The sequence below is a fragment of the Manis javanica genome, chromosome 14 (assembly GCF_040802235.1).
Source record: "Manis javanica isolate MJ-LG chromosome 14, MJ_LKY, whole genome shotgun sequence".
Lineage (NCBI taxonomy): Eukaryota > Metazoa > Chordata > Mammalia > Pholidota > Manidae > Manis > Manis javanica.
Window position 1 is genome coordinate 11,976,168 of NC_133169.1, and position 20,999 is coordinate 11,997,166.

The 20,999-nt window shown below is 57.4% G+C and overlaps 4 protein-coding genes across 9 annotated transcripts; all 4 read left to right on the forward strand.

Moving 5' to 3' along the window:
• Nucleotides 1-4,949: 4,949 nt before the first annotated feature.
• S100A3 (S100 calcium binding protein A3) lies at nt 4,950-7,785 on the forward strand. Of its 3 annotated transcripts, none has more exons than XM_073221307.1 (3): nt 4,950-5,028; nt 6,719-6,864; nt 7,351-7,785. In XM_073221307.1, the coding sequence occupies exons 2-3, from the start codon at nt 6,724-6,726 to the stop codon at nt 7,513-7,515; spliced, it is 306 nt and encodes a 101-aa protein (XP_073077408.1). In that variant the 5' UTR covers nt 4,950-5,028; nt 6,719-6,723; the 3' UTR covers nt 7,516-7,785. The 3 variants fall into 3 exon arrangements, with proteins under 3 accessions (XP_073077408.1, XP_017496278.3, XP_073077409.1); XM_017640789.3 differs by having other exon boundaries at nt 4,969-5,076; XM_073221308.1 differs by lacking the exon at nt 4,950-5,028 and adding an exon at nt 5,651-5,670.
• A 1,284-nt stretch (nt 7,786-9,069) lies between these two features.
• Nucleotides 9,070-11,277, forward strand: S100A4 (S100 calcium binding protein A4). 3 transcript variants are annotated; one of them, XM_073221305.1, is made up of 4 exons: nt 9,070-9,155; nt 10,092-10,253; nt 10,973-11,104; nt 11,178-11,277. In XM_073221305.1, the coding sequence occupies exons 2-4, from the start codon at nt 10,113-10,115 to the stop codon at nt 11,211-11,213; spliced, it is 309 nt and encodes a 102-aa protein (XP_073077406.1). In that variant the 5' UTR covers nt 9,070-9,155; nt 10,092-10,112; the 3' UTR covers nt 11,214-11,277. The 3 variants fall into 3 exon arrangements, with proteins under 3 accessions (XP_073077406.1, XP_073077404.1, XP_073077405.1); XM_073221303.1 differs by lacking the exon at nt 9,070-9,155 and adding an exon at nt 9,375-9,399; XM_073221304.1 differs by lacking the exon at nt 9,070-9,155 and having other exon boundaries at nt 10,973-11,277.
• A 2,123-nt stretch (nt 11,278-13,400) lies between these two features.
• On the forward strand, nt 13,401-16,559 carry S100A5 (S100 calcium binding protein A5). 2 transcript variants are annotated; one of them, XM_073221309.1, is made up of 3 exons: nt 13,401-13,417; nt 14,517-14,668; nt 16,273-16,559. In XM_073221309.1, the coding sequence occupies exons 2-3, from the start codon at nt 14,531-14,533 to the stop codon at nt 16,414-16,416; spliced, it is 282 nt and encodes a 93-aa protein (XP_073077410.1). In that variant the 5' UTR covers nt 13,401-13,417; nt 14,517-14,530; the 3' UTR covers nt 16,417-16,559. The 2 variants fall into 2 exon arrangements, with proteins under 2 accessions (XP_073077410.1, XP_017496275.1); XM_017640786.3 differs by lacking the exon at nt 13,401-13,417 and adding an exon at nt 14,135-14,394.
• A 1,015-nt stretch (nt 16,560-17,574) lies between these two features.
• S100A6 (S100 calcium binding protein A6) lies at nt 17,575-18,934 on the forward strand. The gene is made up of 3 exons (XM_037014002.2): nt 17,575-17,731; nt 18,199-18,357; nt 18,699-18,934. Exons 2-3 carry the CDS (start codon nt 18,220-18,222, stop codon nt 18,831-18,833), a joined length of 273 nt encoding a protein of 90 aa, XP_036869897.1. The 5' UTR covers nt 17,575-17,731; nt 18,199-18,219; the 3' UTR covers nt 18,834-18,934.
• Nucleotides 18,935-20,999: the final 2,065 nt, after the last annotated feature.

A 20,999-nucleotide genomic window follows, 5' to 3' on the forward strand; every position in this document is an offset into this window, starting at 1 on the left:
GATAGAAAATGCTCTACCATTTAGGAATTTGTTCAGCTATGAATTATGGATAACCTGACTAATAATAGGGCTTTAATTGTCTTACATAACAAGGAATTTAGGGTAGGCAATTCAGGGTTGGTTCAGGGGTCTGGAGATGTCATGATATCCAGTGTCTTTTCAATTTTTTGCTCTATAGTCTATAGCATATATGCTTTCCCCCCTCACACATGTTTTTTCATGATCACAAGATGGCTGCTCTCCCTCCAGGTCTCTCTGTCCATGTTCCATGGTGGAAGAGAGAGGAAGGGTAAGGTGCTAAAATCTTTCCTAAAGAGACTTTGCCTTTTTATTATGTAAGTACTCTCTCCGGGGATTTCCACCTACCTCTCTTTGGCTTTGACTATGTAATATGGCTAGTCCTAGCTGCAGCCATGGGGACACTTAGGAAAAAATAGGTTTTCATAATAAGGAAAGAAGGGATGGACACTAGACAAGGAATAGATAATATTTTCCTGAACTGCATTATTTTTCTTACTTCCCTGGGAAAGTCTGATGCTGGGAACCACTTACAGAGTAGCTCAGGCCAGAGCTCCCCAAGGATGGCAAAGAGCTGAGTAAGAAGGTGCTGGAACAGCCTGCTGGTTCTTGCTGCTGTGCCTTAACTGCACATCTGAGGCTGGCCAGGCAAGGCTGGGCAGGCCCGAGCCATAAAAAGGGAGAAGTCCATTTCCTGATATCTTGTAGGAAAGGGAGCCTGTGAATACTGGTCAGGGAACCAGAATGATGCTAATGAATATTTCCACAGCTGTTCTCAGATCTCCTTTTGTGCACACTGTCCTTTCAGCTCCGTGGGAACCCTGAGAGGAGCTGCCATTAGGCCCTGTGCACAGATGAGGGGACCCAGAGGGGGCAGCATCTGCCATTCGTGGAGCTCACCCTCAGGCCGGGCTCTCTGCTGGGTCTGTTCCAGAGCATCTCACTGAGTCCTCAGAGCGTGGATGAGGGATGTGCTGGAAGTTTCTACACTTCACAGAGGAGGAAATAGGGGCTGGGGGAGGTTAAGTAGGAGCTGCACTGGGACTTGACCCAGGTCTGTAAGAAAAGGCCTAACCTCTGTGGGACAGGGGGTGGCAGCCTGGCCCTCCCCCAGCCATCTCCCCAGCCCTTGGCTTTCGTGAGGTGACCAGGCCCTGGGGGAGCGGTCAGGGCGCCTTCGGTCTCTCCATCCTCTGCGGGGAACCAGGCGCCCTTGCTGGTGGTTGCATTGTTGCTGCCTGACTGCTCACACGGCTCCCGGCTTCCACTGGGGCTCAGATCCAGGTCTGTGGCTGCGTTGGCTGCTGGAGACTGGCCTCAGCTGGCCATCTCTGGAGCTGCCCCCAGGTGGCTAAGCTCTGAATGAGGCCAATTGCTTTTCCTTCTGTGTATTTGACAAATTAAGGAACCCCAGACTTTCCTAGCTGGCTCAACGATCTTCCCTCATCCTGCCCCTGCCCCCAAATCTCTGGGCTGAGGCAGAGAGCAGGGGTCCAGAAAGGGCTCTGGCCAGGTCCTGTCTCACTGCCTCCTGCAACGGTGGCTGGGAGGAAGGTCTCAGGAACGCGTGTCTCCCCTCCCATGTGCCCTACTCTCCCCTCGGCCTTTGCTCTTTGGGGTCTATCCCTGGCAGCCTACTGACCCCCAGGAAAAGAGATACTAAAGTCAAAGGTAGATTCGGAGACAGGGGAATGCTGAAATTGGGCTCCTCGTGCTCTGTCTTTAGGCCACGTGACTTCCTAACTAGCTCACTGCTCCATCTGGGAAATGGGCGCAATCAGGCACTGACTCAGCAGTGAAAGAGGCAGTGGGTCTGAGCCTCATGGGCTCTCCTTGATCTCAGTTCAGGCCCCGCCTCCACCCACCACCCCAGTTCCATAAGCAAGGCTCTCCCTGGCTCTAGTCCCAGCCCCAGTAATTAATACCCCTTCCCACACTTGCCAGTACTTGGAGTAGAAGCTGAGAAAGGGGGTGAATCAGTTTGACAGGCTTCGCCGGCCCCAGGGGGCTGTGCAGTTGCCTGTCCTTTGGGCCCACGTCCTCTGAATGCAGGCACACGAATGTCCAGGTGCTCTAGGGCACTAATCTTATTTTTCTCTGAGGTGCAGAACCAGACACGGGCCCCCAGAGGGCAATGCAGCTTCCCAGGGGCCTTTGTAAGGCGATGGCGGTGAGGGTGGGGAGGCAGAGGCAGGGAGAGAGGGGAGAGGGAGAAGGTCAGAATGGTAAGAAGTCCTGGCTGGTCAGACAGCACTGCCCCAATCCCTCTGATGCGGTCCATGCCTCAGGGTTGGCTCCACCCCTGCAAGGGGGTGCTCTTGGGCTCTGCCTGGGGTGGGGAATCGAGTGCATGGAGGAGGGTGGGAAAGGGTGAGGAGGGTCCCCATCTGGGCCTGGGAGGGGTGCTTAGTGTGATGTGCATTTGGAACCACTGCAGAAAGGGGATTCAGGGTAGACTCGGGGGAAGAACTTACAGAACTGTAGGAAGGACTTGGGAAAGCAAGGCAAGAGAGGCTGTAGACCTGCCCCCTGCCTCCGTGGAGGCCAGAGGCTGGACAAAGTGGCCTGGTGAGGAGGGTCTGGTTCTCTCCCTCTACCTCCCTGCTCCCTGCTGCCATCATTGAGGGGTCTCAGCTTGCAACTGTTGAGTTTGACTCAGAAACCTCTGCCTGGACATCATCCACAGTGACAGCAAGGAACATAAAGCACTTTCACACTGGAGTCTCCTGGTAGGAACCTTCCAAACCCATTTCACAGGCAAAGAAATAAAAGCCCAGACAAGGTAAAGAACATGCTTGAGGTCAGGTGGCAGGGGAGTTGTGCAACTTGCAGTGAGGGTCCAGTGAAGGGCTCTTTCCATGACCTTTGACCCCAGACCTCCCTCTCTGTTCCCCAACCCACCCACAGTGAGGTCCTGCCCCTTGGCAGTCAGCCCTTCCCCGCTCTCCCCTGGGGGGCAAACAAAGGTGCAGCATTGGTGAGGGGAGGTGGGGGAGGGGGGGACAAGGACTCAGTCCTGGAATGGGCTGCCTGGCTCTTCCCTGGGCACCTATAGGAAGTCCCGGGTCACCCCCATTTCCTTCCCCTTAGCCCTGCCTTACTCTTCTCCCGGGCATTCACGTCCCCAGCCTGTCATACACTTATTTGCTACTGTCTGTTTCCCCCATAGGTTGTCATCTTCACAGAGCAGGGACTTAACTCTGTTTTGTTTATGGCTATATCCCCAATGCCTCCGTTAGGTGCCTCTAAATATTTATGTGAATAATGAGTGGCTCTTACACCTGCCACTTAGTTGTGTGACTTTGGGCAGGTTGCCTACCTCTCAGTTAACATTTATGCCCTTACCATGTGCCAGGCACTACTACTTCTCTGTGAGCTTCATATCTATTAACTCATATAAGCCGCATAGCAAACCTGTGATGTGGTTACCATCATTATCCTTTACCACTGACGGATGAGGAAAATGAGGCCCAGAGAGGTGGGTGACCTACTTTTGGGAGGTGACGGGTGGTGGAGCTGGGGTATCAGATGGGAATAAATGCTTGACCTAGAACTGAGTTAATTGCTGGCCCCCACTTCTGTTCCCTAGTCCCCATAATTCCTTGCCTATAAAACAGGACTAATCACAGCTCTCCCTCCCCTCCCCTCCCCACTGCCTGCTTGCCTCCCCTGTAGGGGCTGAATCTGCAAGGAGGAGATGGCACAGGCAAGGTTTGGGTGCCCAGGTGAGGTCAAGGTTATCATTAGCTCCCTGGCTGCCTCCACCAGCACCAGGGCTTCTCCAGAGGACTGGGTGCCCCCTGCCCCATACCCTTCTGGGTCTTGGCTTCTCTGTCTGTGAAATGGGGAGGGGTCTCTCAGGCTCAGGGATGACGGAGGGGATACAGAAGTGACATGAAGGGATTACCATTTCTGGTGACACGGTGGTCTGTGCCTGTTCCAGCTAAAAACAACAAAAAATGGACAGAAATAAAAAACATTTTTCAAAGTGTTAACGAGCTCACAAGGCAGTAAGAAATCTGCAGGAAAGCAGACTCCAGGATGTAAGCAGAACACCTGGGTCCCCAGCCCTGAGGGCATTGGCCAAGTTGAACCAAAATGACCTTTGGCTGTGACAGTTTGTGGACTGAGGGAGACAGAAGCTAAAGCCCAGGGCTCACTCAAAGAGGGGAGACAAAGGGGACACCCCCATAATGCTGGGACTCCAAAGCAGCTATACTTCAGCTAAAAGCCAGGGGATACCCAGCCCCACCCCACGAGACTGCAGGGAACAAGGACTCGGTGCCTAATGTAGTGGGAAGGACAGGAAACATGCTCCAGCCACAGCAGCTCTGGCCCTCGAATGGGCCTGCAGTCCACGTCACCTCAGTCACTGCAGTCTGGCTGGGGGGTGGCCAGGGAACTCAGCCTAGAGGGTTGGAGTGGCCCTAGGAGCACACACCTCCCTCCTCTGCCTCAGGGACATCCTACAGATCGTTTCCCCCAGGGTCTGAGCAGTTCACAGCCCGAACCGACCAAGGACCATGGATCTGGAGATCAGGCAGCCAGAGGGACGCATGGCCTCGGTGTTCTCTTCTGTAGACGAGGGGCTTGATCAAGATCCTCTCTGGCACAGGGACTCTCTGAGGGTGAGGCTAACGTGTGTTCCCACTTTGTATTCTTCTGGGGTGTCTCTTCAGGATAAAGAGATGGGGGTGCGTGGCATGGGTTAGCTTGTCTCCTCTGACCACGCTGGAGGGACATGGACAGGAGGCTATGGTCAGTGGGGAGGGACAGAAGGGAAATAATGGGAGGCATGTCTGAGGCCCAGACAGGGCCTTTGATGTGTGCATGAATAGGTGGGAGGGTGGGGCCTGTAACAGGGGTTGCCAGAGGCGTGGAGCCCCCGGGGACATCCTCAGCTTGACCTACTTGGATCCCCCATAATTGCTCCCTTCCTTCTTTGGGAGGCTACAAATAGGGATGCCCTGCCTTTAGGCTCCAGCACCTGCTGAGACGCCAACGCCAGCCGTGAGTGCTAGCTGCTTGGGTCCTCTGTTGGGTGTCCAGCAGCTCGAGGTCTGACTTCTGTCCAGGGGCTGGGCAGGGGTGCTGAGGGAGTATAGCAGGGACTGATGCAGTGAGGGAAGTCAGCTGTGGTGGACTCAGGGGTTCCCTTGTATAGTGAGAGGCTGTTGAGAAGTTTGGGGTAGGGGGTGTGCAGAGGTGGACTGACTAAGGGGTGGGGAAATGGACTAAAAGAGCTGGTGTTACCTTCAGTTAGCTCCCCCCGGACTCCTTCCTTTATTCCTGCCAACTGTGAGCCAGGGCTGCATGGCAGAGAGAGGATTCCTTCCAGCCTCCAGGCCCCAGGCTTCTGAAAAAGCAGGCTGGCGGGAGCCCAGAAGGCAGCTGAGCACCTCTGAGTTCCTTATCCCTTGGGATCATGGCCCTTTTCTCCCATGGGAACCCAGATATACTGCTCCAGTCCTGAGCTGTTGCAAAGCATTCGACCCCAGGCAGTGCTTAGCCCCATCCCCTTCCTCCTTCCCACCAGCCACAGCCCTGTGGCCATTTCTTCCGAGGGCCAGGCAGAAAGGAGCTCATCAGCGAGGGAGCTTGGGCCTTGGCTGCCTTGTGTTGTGGGACTCTCGTCCTCTGGGGGAACCAGAAGTGAGTCACTGGGCTCACATGGAAACGACATTTGCCTTCCTGGCTGCCTTAGTATTTCCCCAGGCTGGAGGCATCCTCCCAGCAGGGCAGTGGGAAGGACCAGTGGAACTGGGGTGGTGATTCCAGGAAGGGCTTCCCCGCTAACAGAACAGGGTGCCCCTATGCAGAGCCTTCTGTCTCAGGACCCCCAGGGGTCAGGAGGAGGGCCTCAGGTGGGGCAGATCACACCCTGGGGAAAACCCGAGCTGGGTCCGGCTAGAGACTGTCTGGCTCAGGTCCCTACCTAGGCCTGTGAGGTGGGATTAACCCCACTTTACAGACAAGGCACCTGAGACTGGGAGCCGGTAAATGGCTCATCCAGGGTTGCCCAGAAGGCAGAGAGCCTCCCAGAAGTTTTTCCTTTGGTAGCAGCAGGGAGGGTGAGGGGTGGGGGATGGTGAGGCAATGGGGGTTCCCCTCAGACTCCACCCTCCCTGAGAAGGTCCAGCTTCCCCAAGGACTGGAGCATGGGCGCACGGGGCAGGGTCTCCTTGTGCAGGTTCCTACAGAGGAACTCTGGGGTCCTGAAGGGGACCAGGGGCTGTGTTTCATTGGCTGGCATAGGTGGGACTGAGCCCTTCCTGGGTGTTGGAATGAAAAAAGGTGGAGAGAATCAGGGTGTCCTCATGGACCCCTGGCAGGGGGTGCAGGGGGTGGTGGGAAGAGGCTCTCTCCCTGAAGGGTTTGCAGGGATGCAGGGGGGAAACGTCTGTCCAGGAAAATAACAATGGGGGAAGGAGGAAGGGGGATGGGGCTAAGCACTGCCTGGGGTCGAATGCTTTGCAACAGCTCAGGACTGGAGCAGTATATCTGGGTTCCCATGGGAGAAAAGGAGTGACAGTAGGGAAATACATTAGGAGGGGTTGGTGTAGTCAGGGAGGGCTGCTCAGAGGAGGGGGAGCTGGAAGCTCTGTGGGGATTAAGCCAGGTCTGGGATCAGTCCCTGGGAAACACGGAGGCAGGGAGGACCCAGGCCTCCACCGTGAGTCACACCCTTGTTCTGTGACAGTAAGGATGGCCAGGCCTCTGGAGCAGGCAGTGGCTGCCATCGTGTGCACCTTCCAGGAATATTCAGGGCGCTGTGGGGACAAGCACAAGCTCTGCCAGGCGGAGCTCAAGGAGCTGCTGCAGAAGGAGCTGCCCACCTGGACTCCGGTGAGCACCTGGGTGCCTACCCTGCTGGCAAGTGCCACTTGGCCTCTGCAAAGAGAGACATGGGGACGAGTTCTGAGCATGGGACCGTGAGAGGGGTGGAGGCTAGACTGTGGGGAGGAGATGCCAGGAGTGGGACTGACAGGGCAGGAATCTCAGTTTCTGCATCTGTAAAATGGGGATGACAACCACCCCACCTGCTGCTTACTAGCTTTGCTGCGAGGACTGAGTGAGACTGAAGACTGCCTGGCGCATAGTAGGCACCCCATAGGAAAGAGTAGGTGCTCAGTAATTGATCTGAGCAGGGGGATGGGCAGGGAGATTGACATGGGTGTGCTACCAGAGCAGGTAGGCTGGGGTTGGCCCCTAGACAGGGCGTGGGTGGGGATGGGTGGGACCACCCGGGAGTGGAAGTAGAAGCAGCGTGTGTGCCAGGCTGTGCTGCCCACCTCAACCTGTCTCCCCATCCCTGCCCACTCCCCTGCACAGATGGTGTTTCGGGAGTGTGACTACAGTAAATTCATGAGTCTTCTGGACACCAACAAGGATTGTGAGGTGGACTTTGCGGAGTACATGCGCTCACTGGCCTGCCTCTGCACCTACTGCCACGAATACTTCAAGGACTGTCCTCCGGAGGCCCCCTGCCCCCAGTAGCCTCTGCTCCCCAGGGTCTGCTGCATTCACCCCTGCCCCCTCCTGGCATGTCCTGGATGTGCCCCTGATCTCTTAACCCATATCACCCATGAGGCAGGGAGATGGAGGGGGCCTCCCCAGGATCATATTAGGGAGGGGCGTCCTACCAGTGGCTCTGGGCTGAGGTGGGCAGAGGCCGGGATCTGTTCTGAGGCTGTCCCGGCCCAGCACTGAGGAGATCATGATGGGGAAGGGCCGCTTGACTCCTAATAAAGAGCTGGTGTCACTTGGCTTGGTTTGTTTCTTCCGAGAGGACAGCTGGGACCTGGGTCTGAGTCCCATCGAGGCCTCTGCCCCTCTCTGGTCTTATCCCTTGGAAGACAGGGGGCTGAGGGCAGCTTTGGACCCTGCAGAAGCGAAATGGTCTCAAAGGTCCAGCAGGAGGAGGTGGGGAAAGGCAAGGACAACATCTGGGGAGGCTGTGTGGGGGGTTCTCTCTTTCTCTCTCTCTGTCTCTGTTTCTGGCCTTTGAGGGAGAAGCTCCCTTGGCCCACCAAGGAGGGTGAGAGGGCAGGCTGAGAGTCCCTGGGGATGGAGCTCGGTCGTCAGGACAGGATGTCCTGAGGAGGGTGGGGCCGCGGGGGCTGTGTGCCCCCTGCCCAGGGCTGTGGGAGCCCAGAGTGCGGCACTAGTAGGATTAGGGTGTCCGAGGTCTGATTAGGGTGTTGCTCCGGGCCTGGGAGCGGAGCGGATACTTGCGGCCGACCCGCCCCTGAAGCCACAGCCAGCTGAGGGCCCTAACCCCACCTTTGACCCTAGCTCAACCCAAGTTCACAGCCCATCCTAAGAGGTTAGCCCCGTCCCTGCCTCTGCCATTTTGTGCCATTTCTTTTCTAACTTTCCACCCCAACCTGCATTCTTCATTCCTCACATCCATCCCAATCTACCTCCCTCCCCTTGCAACTGCTCTCCGACCCACAATCCATTGCTGAGCCCATGCCCGACTCCCAGTCCCCACTCAGCACTACCTCACCCACGACCTTCCCCTGATATCCTTCGGGTGGTCGCAGTGCCCCCTGTGGGCGGTGGCCTGGTCCTCCTCCCGGCTCCTCAGCTCCTGCCCTGGGCCTCACTGGGTGGGGCAGAGAGCGGTCTGGGAAAGTGAGAAGCGCAGCTGGGGCTGTCCTACAGCGCTGGGCCTGGGCTACCCTCCCTTAGTTCCTAGGCAGACACATTTCCAGTGATTCCCCACCCATCACTCACCGCTCCTGTATCCTCTTACCCTGCTGGCAGGTGTGACTACCTCCCTGTCCCCCCTGCCCCAGGCACAGACTGCCCCTTCCTCCAGCTCCCTAAAACTCAGGCTGGGCTGTGCCCACTGGAGGTGCCCACCCCACCGAGACCCCTGCCCGTGCCCGCTGGGCTCTCCCATTGTCCGTCTGAGCCTGCCTGGAGCAGGAACCTGGGTTTCCAGGCCGGGCTGTGGAGGGGGCCACAGCACTTACCACATCGGCCCACAGCAGGAGGGCTGTCTCCCGCTCTCCCCCATCCCCTGCCATGGGCAGGGCCTGGCCAGGGTATAAATAGGGCAGACTGTTGGGCTTTCCCCACTCTTTCTTTCTCCCCAGACCTCTCTCCTCAGTGCTTCCTCTCTTGGCCTGGTGAGTTGTGGTTGCCTGACTGGCACTCAAAGAGTGTCAGGCTGAGGATCCTGGCAGGAGAACGGGAGGCTGGTGGGGACCAGATGTGCTGAGTGGGTCCAGATGTGAGATTCCAATGTGGAGACTCTGGGATGCTGTGTGTGTGTATGTGTGTGCGCATGCACACGTGTGTATGCACGTGCAGGAGAAAAAATGGAAAGAAGTGTGCAGGTGGCTGGATTCAAGCTACTTGAGGGGTACAGAGGTACTGGGCCTTGCATATGCTGTGGCTGTTGTATGTTTTGGGGTGTGTGTGACCTGTGGGTATGCACAGGGGCTTGTGTTTGCTTGGTTGCACACTCCTGTGTGTGCACATGGGTGTGGGAAACAAAGTGAAGGCGATTGTGGGCTTTTGTCTGGCAGTGTCCTGTGAGCTTCTGCCCTGCACCCAGAGGCCCAGCCCAAGGGAGCCTGGCCTCCCCACCCTTTCCCTGCATCCCTGCCTCTGCCACCTCACCCTGCCCCTCCCTAGTAGGCCAGGCCTAGGCGCTGGTTACTGTTTTTTTCCGCTGCAGGCCCCTGGCAGGTCTCCAGCCACTTGCTGGGCCCTGGGAGGGAGAAGAATGGACTGGGTGGGGCTGCCGTGGGCCAGGCTGTGGTGGGACTGAGTGAGGGATGGAAAAAGCTCTGTGGTTGAGGCGCATCTGTGGGAGGCCCCGGAAGCTTGCTCCCTGAAAGCCAGAGTTTATACAGTGGGCCCAGCAAGGGTTTGCTGCCTGAAGCATCGATTTCCCACTGTGCATGCTCCCCACCAGGACCTAAGCCCTACTTCCTAGCTGCTCTCTGCTGGGAGCAGTCTCACCAAGGGCTCCTGGAGGGACGGGAGGGCCATGGGCCTTCTGAATACATAGCTGGGGGTGGGGTGGGGGGAAGATAAGCTACCTCTGTGACCCCCAGACCCAGATTCCAACTGCTGCCATGGCATGCCCCCTGGAGAAGGCTCTGGATGTGATGGTGTCCACCTTCCACAAGTATTCAGCCAAGGAAGGTGACAAGTTCAAACTCAACAAGTCAGAGCTAAAGGAGCTGCTGACCCGGGAGCTGCCCAGCTTTTTGGGGGTGAGTGGCTACTGCCTGGGGGTTTGCTCCATGGGGAGCATTCTCCACAGTTGGGAGGTGCCAGGGGGCATCTGTTCCTCAGCTAGGGAAGTTGGGGTATGGACCTTCCCTGCACTGGCCACCTGGGGTAGAAAAACTGAGCACGCACCATTCATTTTCTGGCATCCAGCAGAAAGGAGGCTGAGGATGAACAGGTAGGTTCTGGGCCAGACACTCTGCCAGGTGCTTTGTACCCCTTAACTGAAGGGAAACAAGCTCAGAGAGGCTAAGTAACTCACCAGGGCAGTCAGGGTGCAAAGCCAGTTCTGTGACCCAGGGTGGTCTGCCTCTTGCGGTCACTCCAGCAAATAACAGTATTCAGGTTTCTGTTTGGCTTGTGTATGTGAATTCATGGTGATGGAGACCCTCACGTGCCTACTTCCCGTGAGCAATTACAGCTTCCCTCCGTGTCATACTCCATGCAGTTTATAAATTGCTCTCATGACCATTGTCTAATTGGATTCCTGAAATGACCTTGGGGGAAGATGTGGTCCCCTTTTCCGGATGCTCCCAGGTACTCTGGCTTCCGCATCTGAGGGGTAACCCTTCGCCAGAGTTCCAAGCTGGGCCTCCCAGGGAGTGGCTGGCCTTCCTGAGCTCCCATCTGGCGATGGCAGTGTCCAGTCTCGGCTCTAGTGCCTGGGCTTCTGGTTTCTACCTGCAGCCTCTTCTCCCTGCAGAAAAGGACAGATGAAGCTGCGTTCCAGAAGCTTATGAGCAACTTGGACAGCAACAGGGACAACGAGGTAGACTTCCAGGAGTACTGTGTCTTCCTGTCCTGCATCGCCATGATGTGTAACGAGTTTTTTGAAGGCTTCCCTGATAAGCAGCCCCGGAAGAAATGAAGGCTCCTCAGATGTGGGTCAGGGGGGCCCTGTCAGCCGGGGCTTCCCTCTTGCAGGGTGGGGCACAGTGCCTTAACCTGGCTCCTACACATGTGTACATGATGTTGAGCAAGTTCAATAAAGATTCTTAGAAGCTATAAGCTGATGGTTTGAGAGATTTTGCGGGTATGGGATGGGGGCTGAGGGATATGGGGGTGGGGAGTTGAGCTGCAGTTTTGTGGAGAGCAGACTAGTGTGGAGGGATGTATGGTGACTGAGGGGGGGTGCATGCACGTGTGTGTGCATGTGTGGGTGTGCGTGTGTGGGACAGAGTTAACTCCGGATAAGGCTGAAGGCAGGGGAAGGGACCCCAGAGGCTTGGAATGCCCTAGCTGTGGGATCTTACCCAGGGACTCGCCTCTCCCACTTCACCCTTGCCTCTGGCAGGACCTCTAACTGAGGCTGGGATGGGACTGAAGGTCACAGCTGCTTCTGGTTGGGGTCTGGAATGCAGTGTGGGTGCCCTGGGGGAGTGGTGGGGGAAAGGGCTGAGTCATGGGGAGGGAGTGGGCTGGGGAAGAGGGCTCAGTCCTGATGGTCACAGTCCTGTCCTGCTGTCCCTTTCCTGTACCCTGGCTTCAGACTTCAGGGATGGATGGATGAAATTTCTGTCCATGGTTGGATTAGATTGGCCAGATGGACGGAGACCAGGCTATTGGCAGCAGCCTGCGAATATCATCTCTGTCAACCCCTGTCTCTGCTCCCAAAGGTCCTGGGATGAGATTTGTTTCAATCTGGAATCATGTTCCTTCAGAGAAGGACAAAAGCCCTCAGAAGGGATGAGTGGCTGGAGTGGGAATGAGGGAGATGGTGAGAGCTGATTGTAGTTTTTGGAGACAAAATTCCAGACATATAACCTGATTAATGAAATTGAGATATTTTCACCCTAGAAAATGTCAGGCACGATGTTGCTTCCTTTAGGTTACAGGTTAGCAGCTCCATCATGCAGTGAATGGGACTCATGTCAGACTTGCAGGCCATGCCTGCGTGTATGGGGACCTGTAAGGGAGAGGTGGATAGAGATCAGGTCCAAAGGCAGAGAGGGTTTAGTCCCCTTGACCTTGCAAACATTCCGTGTTCCCGTGTCAACACATTGTGTTTTTTCTCAAGTTGCTGAGGAGTGGGGTGAATGACTCAGATCTTCCCCCAGAGACTTGGGGAGAATTTTGGTCCAGGAAAAAGTTTGTTTCCCCCTCCCACCCCCTCCCTGCAGTCTGCGCATCTTCCATAGGAGTGCCCTCCCCTGAGCCTCCTTCTGCATCACTCTTTGCTTCGGAAACTCCTGTTGCTTAGTGACGGTCTCCGCTGCCTCTCCAGCCCTGCCAGCTGGTGGTGGTGGTGATGGTGGGGCGCCAGCAGGAAGCACTCAGGCCGCATGGTTGGGGGACTGCAGCCACGACATGTGCTAAGCCCCTAACTTGGTTCTGTTCTCATACTTGGACTGGTTGGTGGTAAAACAATCTCTGAGACTCTCTTGGGATACAGGCAACCCTTCCTGACCCCCACCTCATTTATTACTGCATCTTGAGCCTGTCCCCCCAGTCTACAACCCCTACCCCATCACCTGGCTCTGTCTTTCCTCAGTTCCCTCCCTTAACCCAGATTCTCAGTTCTCCATTTGAAGAATCTTGGACAACTCTTTCCCACAGAGAAGAGTGAGGTTTAGATGGAATCATTCATTTAAAAGCCCTTTAAAGCCTTAGCCTCCATACTAGGTAATGACCTTGACTATGCCCTTGGAAGGAAACATCTTCCCCCACTCATTCACATCTCAAAGTGTTGTCTGCTCTGCTCTTGGTGTGGGTGGGAGGGCCCGGGAGCACCCCAGTGTGAAGAGTGGCCTCGGGCATGCAGAGATACCTGGCATTTGGCCCACACCTCCCGGGTCTTCTTTCCAGGGCAGCCTGGCTTCTTCTTTTCCATCCTGTTTCCCATCAGGCTGTGAGTTCTAAGTTTTGGTTGGGAAAACAGAGCTTCCGGGACTGCAGATGTGTGGACCATGGTGAACTCACTGTGCCCCCTTCCCCTCTATTTGGAAACAAGGAGGTGAGATTGGCAGAGGGTTTCTTCCTAGCCCCATCCCAGGAGGCTCTGACCTGGGCCTCCTCATGTCCCGGCCCCTTCTCATTGGCCTCTTCCCCTCCCCTGGTTTCCTGGGGACTGGAGCAAGGGAATAAAGGCAGGGAGCACTGGAGGGAGTCTGTTTCCGCCGTGTGGGTTCTCCGGCTTGCTTCCTCCCTGGTGAGTCCTTCCTCCTGACCAAGGCGGCCTCGCTGGGTGAGCGGGCAGGTGTTCAGGAGACAGAAGGCAGGGTATTCGGAGTGTGGTTATCAGAATTTTCTGAGGAGCTGCTCTGGGTGTGGGGTGAGGATCAGGGCGGATAGGACGCCGGTGTGGATGCCCGGAGCCCTTGCCCGCACTGTGGCCCTGGCCGAGTCTGTGAGAAGCTGAGGTTTGGGGGTGGTGGGAGATGAATGACAGGTCCGGTGCAGGAATCCCCAGATGGGCTTTGGGCTGATGGGCAGAGCCAGCAGCTTCAGCCCCCCATCCCGCCCCATCTGGCGTGTTGCCTTCTTCCTCTATAGCAGAGAAGCGGTTTTGGTCTGAGTCCCAGGAGCTCCAGGGGCCACCCCTGGGTGGGTGCAGCTGTGCTGAGGGACTGGAGGGCTCCCTTCAGACCCAACCTCTGGACACTGAGCCTGGAGGTTTCAGTCAGCTCACCGCACTCTCTGCCTCCTGCCGCATGTGCAGTTCTCTGGGCCAGCGTGGAGACCAGCCCGACCAGTCCAATCACTTGCCCCGGTTTCCGGCTGAGACCTTATCTCCCAGTGCCAGCCCCAGCACCCCCACACCCAGGACACTCTCTAGCCCTGTCTACCACTTCTATAACACGAGACACTCCCTGCTATCAGGTGATTCAGGCCCTCAGGCAAAGGAGGGCAAGCAGGGCGAGGACTGCTTCTGGCATGTGAGAGGCCACGCTGGATGCAGGCAGGGAGAAAGTCCTGACCCTTTACCTGCTCCACCGTCCGCCACCAGGTCTTCTTTGGGGAAGGTCAACTTGCCATCCCTCTGACCCCAGATCCCTTTTGCAACGCCTCGTAGGCAGGACAGTGTACAGTCTCCTTCGGGACTGGTCAGTCTCGCGGCTCTGGCAGGTGCAAGTGTGCCTTGGGTCTCATTATAACCGGTCCTCACACATCTGGGCCCAGTTGCTGGTGGGTTTTGGTCTCATCATGAGCTGCAGCCTCTGGTCCTTGGAGCGGGGCGGGTGATGGTGAAAAGCAGACGGTCCGGTTTTCTGGAGTGTGTGACGTGCGCCTCTCCATCCACCCTCCAGAGCTGCACCCGGGGATGGAGACACCTCTTGAGAAGGCTCTGACCACCATGGTCACTACTTTCCACAAATATTCGGGGAGAGAGGGCAGCAAACTGACGCTGAGTAGGAAGGAGCTAAAGGAGCTGATCAAGGAGGAGCTGTGTCTGGGTGAGGTACGTAATGGTTGCCCACACCCTACCCCACAGCCCAGCGCTCCCTGTGGGCACTGCAGCTGGGAGGGGACAAAGAGCGCAGACACCACTGTCACAGGCTCCCCAGTGGGTGGGTGGGGGGCCCAGGCTCTGCCTCCACAGGGACCCCACAGGAGGGGCGCACACCTGCGCTTGGGCACTCCAGTCCCAGCCAGGAGCAGATGGCTGAAGGGTACGGACAGAGTCTGAAGGAAGAGGGTGGATAGCTTAGACTCACAGGACGCTAGACCTCAGCACAGGGGCTAAGCCAGGTTCCACTGAGGAGGAGGAGGGCCGGCATCTGGAGCGTGGGCTGCAGCCGGTGGGAGGGGTCCTAGGGGATGGGGGTCCACAGTGTGCACAGCTCCGGGGCAGGGCCCCCATGTTATTCCCCTCCTGTGCCTGGCTCTTCTAGGGCTCTCAGCTGGTGCTGACCCGGGAACTAAGTTTAGCTTATTTGGAACAAGAGGTTGGAAGGAGGGAGACTTGATTCTTAACAGATGGAGATGGTGGGAAGCGACGGGTAGAGGGGAAGGCCTATGAAATAACCATTATATATTATTTTTACAGTTAAAAAAAAAATCGAGGCCTGGATATACTACCTAACTTGTCCAAGGATGCCCAGCTAGTGACAGGCTGAGCTGGAATTCCAGCCCAGGCCTGTGTATCACCCTCTTTTTTTCCTTAAAAATCCAGACTGGGGGCCCCTCCTGTCACATCCTGAATTCCAGGGATCCTCCCAAGAAAGAAACTCCCCCAGGTTTGCCCTTTGGGCACGGAACTGGACAGGTGTGGGTGTCACCTGGCCTGCCACTGTCTTCCTGCCAGGCCCTCTGCATCCTGGAGTTAATGAGGGTGGGGGTGGGGGCATGGCTCCAGCAGGGGTTAATTACAGGAGTCTGAGGCCCCTGGGGAGGGCTGGCTATAACAGGAGCCCAGGCTGGGACAGGGATCTCCTCACAGAGGCTGTTTGCTTCTCCATATGTCCTGACATCCAGTCTCCTATGGAAAAGGTGGAGCTGAGGGCAGCGAAGAGGGGAGGGCAGGATGGTTCACCCAAGGGCTCTGTCTCCATCGTCTTGGTGGAGCTGGGCTGGAAGGGGACCCAACAAAGAGTATGCCACCTGTAGCCAGACACTGGTCCCCGTACAGCTGTCTTGCAAGCCCTCCCAGCAGGGGAAGGACGCCGTGGCCACCGCTCTCACGGGCTGATGTGGTGTCTGGGTCACTTCTCAATTATCCCCCATACGGACAGTCTATGTAGGAGACTTGGATCAGGCTCCGTGCCGCATAGTCACCATGCTGTTTCTATTAGGTGTTGTATAAAATCTGGATGATTATTTCTTTGGATGGTGCAAAGTGCTGAGGGGAAGAGAGGTTGGACTGGTTTTCATAGTGTAGTTTATTTAGAATCACTCCAGGCCTCTGAGCCCTTGCTTGGTGCCAGGCCCTGTGCTGGGGGTGGGCTGGAGGAAGACTCTGGGCTCAGGGTGCTGCCCACTCAGCTGGGGACCACCCTGAGGTTGCCTGCCCCCCGTGGGGTGGGGAGGGGTAGCTGATCTGTCTCTCCCCCGGGGCCCCTGAAGAAGATGAAGGAGAGCAGCATCGATGACCTGATGAAGAAGCTGGACAAAAACAGCGACAAGGAGATTGACTTCAAGGAGTACTCGGTGTTCCTGACCACGCTGTGCATGGCCTACAACGACTTCTTCCTGGAGGACCACGAATGACGGGGGTGCTCAGTGCCTTGCCCGGGCTGCTGCCGCTCGTCCCAGAGCCCCTCTGTGGCCCCTTGCCCTCCTCTTCTTCCCAGGTGGACCCTGCTTCAGCCTTTCCTTCCAGCAGAGGAAATAAAGATGTTCCATTCCATGTGTCTGGAGGCTGGTTTTGTGATGTGTGGTCCACCCGTGCTGGGGGTGGGTGGGGGGAGGTGGGGATGGGGAGAGGGGCCAGGCAGAGGGTGAGAGCCTCTGGGTGTGAGGGTCCTGCGCTCCCACCCCACTTCCTGTCCTTCCTCAGTCGAATGTCCCTGAGTTGATCAGGACTGAGTTTTGCTCTTCTGGAAAATGAGGAAGTTGGGCCCGGCTTTTGCTTGCTTCTCAGGAAACGCTTCTCAGGAAACGCTGCAAAGATGCCGAGAAAGCTGAGGGGGAAAGGGCTCTGAGGGTGTGGACACGGCGCAGCTGGGGAGTGGTTCCTGGGGGCGGCGGTAGGCAAGCCAGGCTGGCTGGTCACTAGCTTACAGGAGGCCACCCTGACGACACCGGGTGGGCGGAGAGGGAAGTCTGGCCTTTGCCTCTGGGCCAGCCCCCTTTCCCCCTCCTCCATGTCTCCCTCAGCAGCAGCACGGGACCCCAGTCGTCCCAGGGACTAGGGCTTCCTACTCCTCCTCCTCCCCTATCAAAATCCTTTCTCAGGAGAGCTGAAAACCTGAAACAACTAACGATCCTTACAGGGACTGGCCAGGCTGGTGTGCACACAAATGGGCAAGAGGTGGAATTCCAGGTTGGGGTGGGGGCGGCGAAGGGCGCCGAGGGGAGGGCAGGGGATGGGGTTGGCGGTAAGAATTTATTTTTGCTGAGGGATGGTGTCCTAGATGTCCTTTAAATAACATCCTGTGGACTATGGCTGCTCCCCATACCCCCCGCCCCCTTCCCCCTAGACACACACACACACGCAGCACCGACCGGCCCAGCGTCCCCTCCCTACCCCTCCCCATCGCCGCGGCGGGCAAGCAGCTCTGGCGGTCAGGGGGCGCTCGAGCGCCCTGGGTCTGCAGGGGTCGCCCCGACGGCCCCCACCCTTCCGCTGGACTCCTCCGCCCCCCGGAACCCGGAACAGCCCAGGGGCGGGAGGCGGGGAAAGTCGAGGGGCCCGTGTTTGTGTGTGAAGCCGGGGCCGGGGTGGGGCGCGGGGCGGGCCCTGGCGGGCCCCGGCGGTGGGGGGCTCGCGGCCGGCCTCCCGGCCTCCGGCCTATAAGGCGGGCGGACAGCGCGCAGCCCGCGCCCTGGACGTTCCCGTCTCGCGCTTCGCTGCAGCCGCGCGGTGAGTCCCCGGGGCAGCCTCGTCCTCGGACCCGCCCCGGGCTAGCCCGGCCACCGCCCGTCCCCGCCGGCCCAGCGGCAGGGACAGCGAGAAGCGGCTGCGCCGGCCCGGGGCTAAGGCATCGCGTGGGGCGGCGCCCCAAGTGTGTCCCTCTGGGGTGCGGGAGGGTGTGTCCTGGGTGTGGCAGTGCCCCGGTGTGTGGCCCCGTGAGGCTGTGTGTGTAGCGCTGGGTGCCCACTGCCCACTCCCCAACGTCGGCAGCTCTGCAGGACGGTTCCCGGCTCGGGCCCCAGACCCCGTGGAGCCCCCCCGCTGCCCCCTTCCTGCGCCGACGTTACGGTGCTGGGGTCGGCCCTCTCCCTCCCCTTCAGGCCCGGGGCTTTCTGATGCGGGGTGGTCAGGGGAGCGGGTGGTGGGCGCGGAGGCCCTGGGGGGTGCCGTGCGTGAGAAGGCCCGTCCGCCCCCAGCTCTGAGCCCAGCCCTCAGCCATGGCGTGTCCCCTGGATCAGGCCATCGGTCTCCTCGTGGCCATCTTCCACAAGTACTCCGGCAAGGAGGGTGACAAGAACACCCTGAGCAAGCGGGAGCTCAAGGAGCTCATCCAGAAGGAGCTCACCATTGGCGCGGTGAGTGCCCCCCGAGGCTGCGCTTCCGTCTCGCCCCTCTGGAAGGGGGCTTCGGGCAGAGGGAGCAGCCGGGTGCCTGTGAGTCCCCGGGGTCCGCATTCCGAGGCTTGCTGAGCCCATGGGCCCACTCCCCTGAGGGGGTGTGGGACTGTGGTGGTCGCTCCCCGAGTGAGGAGCAGGACCAGAGGAGAAAAGTGGGGTGAACCCAAGGGATTGCCTCAGACCTGCGGTGACCAGTGGGCGCAGAGTGACCTGTGTGAGAGAGGGCTGGGAGGGGGAAGGGGGGAGAAGACAGGGTCCCCATCACCACTGAGTCTGGATTTCCCGCTCTAACATGTTAGAAGCTGCAGGAAGCCGAAATTGCAAAACTGATGGATGACCTGGACCGGAACAAGGACCAGGTGGTGAACTTCCAGGAATATGTCACCTTCCTGGGGGCCTTGGCAATGATCTACAATGACGTCCTCAAGGGCTGAGAATACATTGGGACTGTGGAGACACCCTTTAGTGGGCCTGTATAAGTCAAATCCAATGGTGGGTAATTGTATAATAAATATTTTTGGGGGGGTTCAACCTAGCTCTGTGTCCTGCCTCCCAGTGATTTCTGTTTCCTCTTCTGCTTGGTGCTGCATTGGCCATAGAGGGTTTGCTCCGTGCCCTCTGGGAGTGACTCAGTGACTTACCAGGCCCAGAGAACTAGTGGGGGGCACACCCTGACAAGACCACTGCTAGCTCGTAAGTGCCTTCATGTGCATTGGAAGAGATGCTCGTTGTGGACAAAGCCATCTTATGGAAAGGCTCGTGTGGTCTGCAGCAGAGAGGGGTCTCTGATGGGCTCGGAGAAGGAAAAAGTGCCAGAGCCAGGCTGTGAGGGGTCCAGAGACCATCCTAGGCTGGGCCCTGAAGGCGACCTGCTCCGCTCTGGGTGTGGTGAGGGGGTGGGGCCAGTCCACTTTCTCACCACAGTGAAGTGGGCGCAGAGAGGGCACGTCTGGTGTGCTCACAGCCTGGCCAGGGACCCTGAGGACTTTTCAGGACGTTCAGGCTGAGTTCACTGCAGGTGCTGGTGCCCCCTTGAAGGCGGGAGGCACACCTTAGAGGTGTGTCCCTGCATTCAGGGACAGGGTCTTCTGTGTTGAGTGTGGTGGTGTGAGCAGCTAGCAGCTGCACGGACACGTGAATCATGGGGCGCTCGCAGGTGGATAGGATGGGCTGGGCTGACCGCAGCTTCTAGCCTTTCAGTCAATATTGAGCCAGCCCATCCCTACGGCCTCACAGAATGAATCACCCCAGTTATTCCATCCGAGCTAAGCCTGGCTGTCAACCCGCATCAGGGAAGATGACTAATTGTCTGAATCCATTGTTTGCTTTAGCGTTTTGTGGGGAGTGTAGGGAGAAAGAGGGTAAACTGTGCTTCAGGTTGCTGGGGCATCTGTCATGTTGTCTCCCCTTCAGGCCTAGTCTGATCCAGGCAAGTCCTCTGTAGGTTCTGGGCACCTCAGACGGAGGCCATATCTCCTTTTACTCTTACTCACCTTCCCACTTCCCTGGAGGCCCGACTTTGTGGAATTAAGTCTCCCTCTTCCTCCGTGGGGTGGGGATCAGTAAACAGTCCCGAAGGGCTGGGAGCCTCACATTTTGGAGTCCTCCCTGGTTGCCTCCTCCTCCCCACAGGGAATAGGAAGTGGCACGGATGGGAAGCAGGATGGGACCCAGGGCCCCCAGCTCCCAGGCTGCACAGCCCTGTTGAAGCCTGAGCTCTCTCCAGCTTCTGGAAAAGTACTGCCCCGCCCTGAAGTGGCTGGCAATTGGGGCATGGAGCGAGCGCCCTCCTGTGGGCAGAGAGCAGATGTTGTGGGGAGAATGGGGTTGGTTTTCTTGAAGCCCTGGGAGGGGCCCATGGTGGGTATTAGGGTCCTGGCCATCAGGGAGTCCTTCTAATGAAGAAGGAGCCCCGGGAATGTCAGCACGGGGATCTTTTGGCTCCCAGCAATCAACTCCCAAATAAACAACTCAATTTCATCTAAAACATCTAGGATGAGCAAGTCAAGAAAGGGAAGGCGGTTTGCAAACACAAATAGAATCTGAACCTTGCCCTCTCCTCGCCTGCTTCCAGGGGCATGCAGGCTTTGCTCCAAAGAGGGAGGCAGAGTCCTTTAGTGGGTGCAGGCCCACTGCCACGGGGAGGAGCTGCTCAGCCCAGGCCCCCAGCTCTGCATTTCCAGGGAGGTCAGGTGGGTGGGCAGGCCAGCGAGAGATGGAAGAGAATCAACAAATGCACACAGTCCATCAGCCAAATAAACAGGCACGTTGTTTAGCTTCTGCTTCTCCACAGTAACGGAGGGAAACAGAAACATGGCCTTTAAAAACTAAAACAAAATCCCAAACAAATTGCAAATCTTTTGAATGCTTCCAGAGTGTGATACTTCTGTTTTGCCTTTTTTTTTTTTGAGTGGGACTGGTGAAAGGAAGCAGCATTTTCAATGGGATCTCGTGGGTACAGCAGTTAATGGGTGGACTTGGATGTGGGGAGGTGCACAGACTGGTCATTTTTATTAATTTGCCTCCAATTAGTGTAAAGTTGGAAGTGAACTCTGTGGAGCAGAGGTCTGGGCTTAGAGAAGAGGGAGGGGTTCAGATGT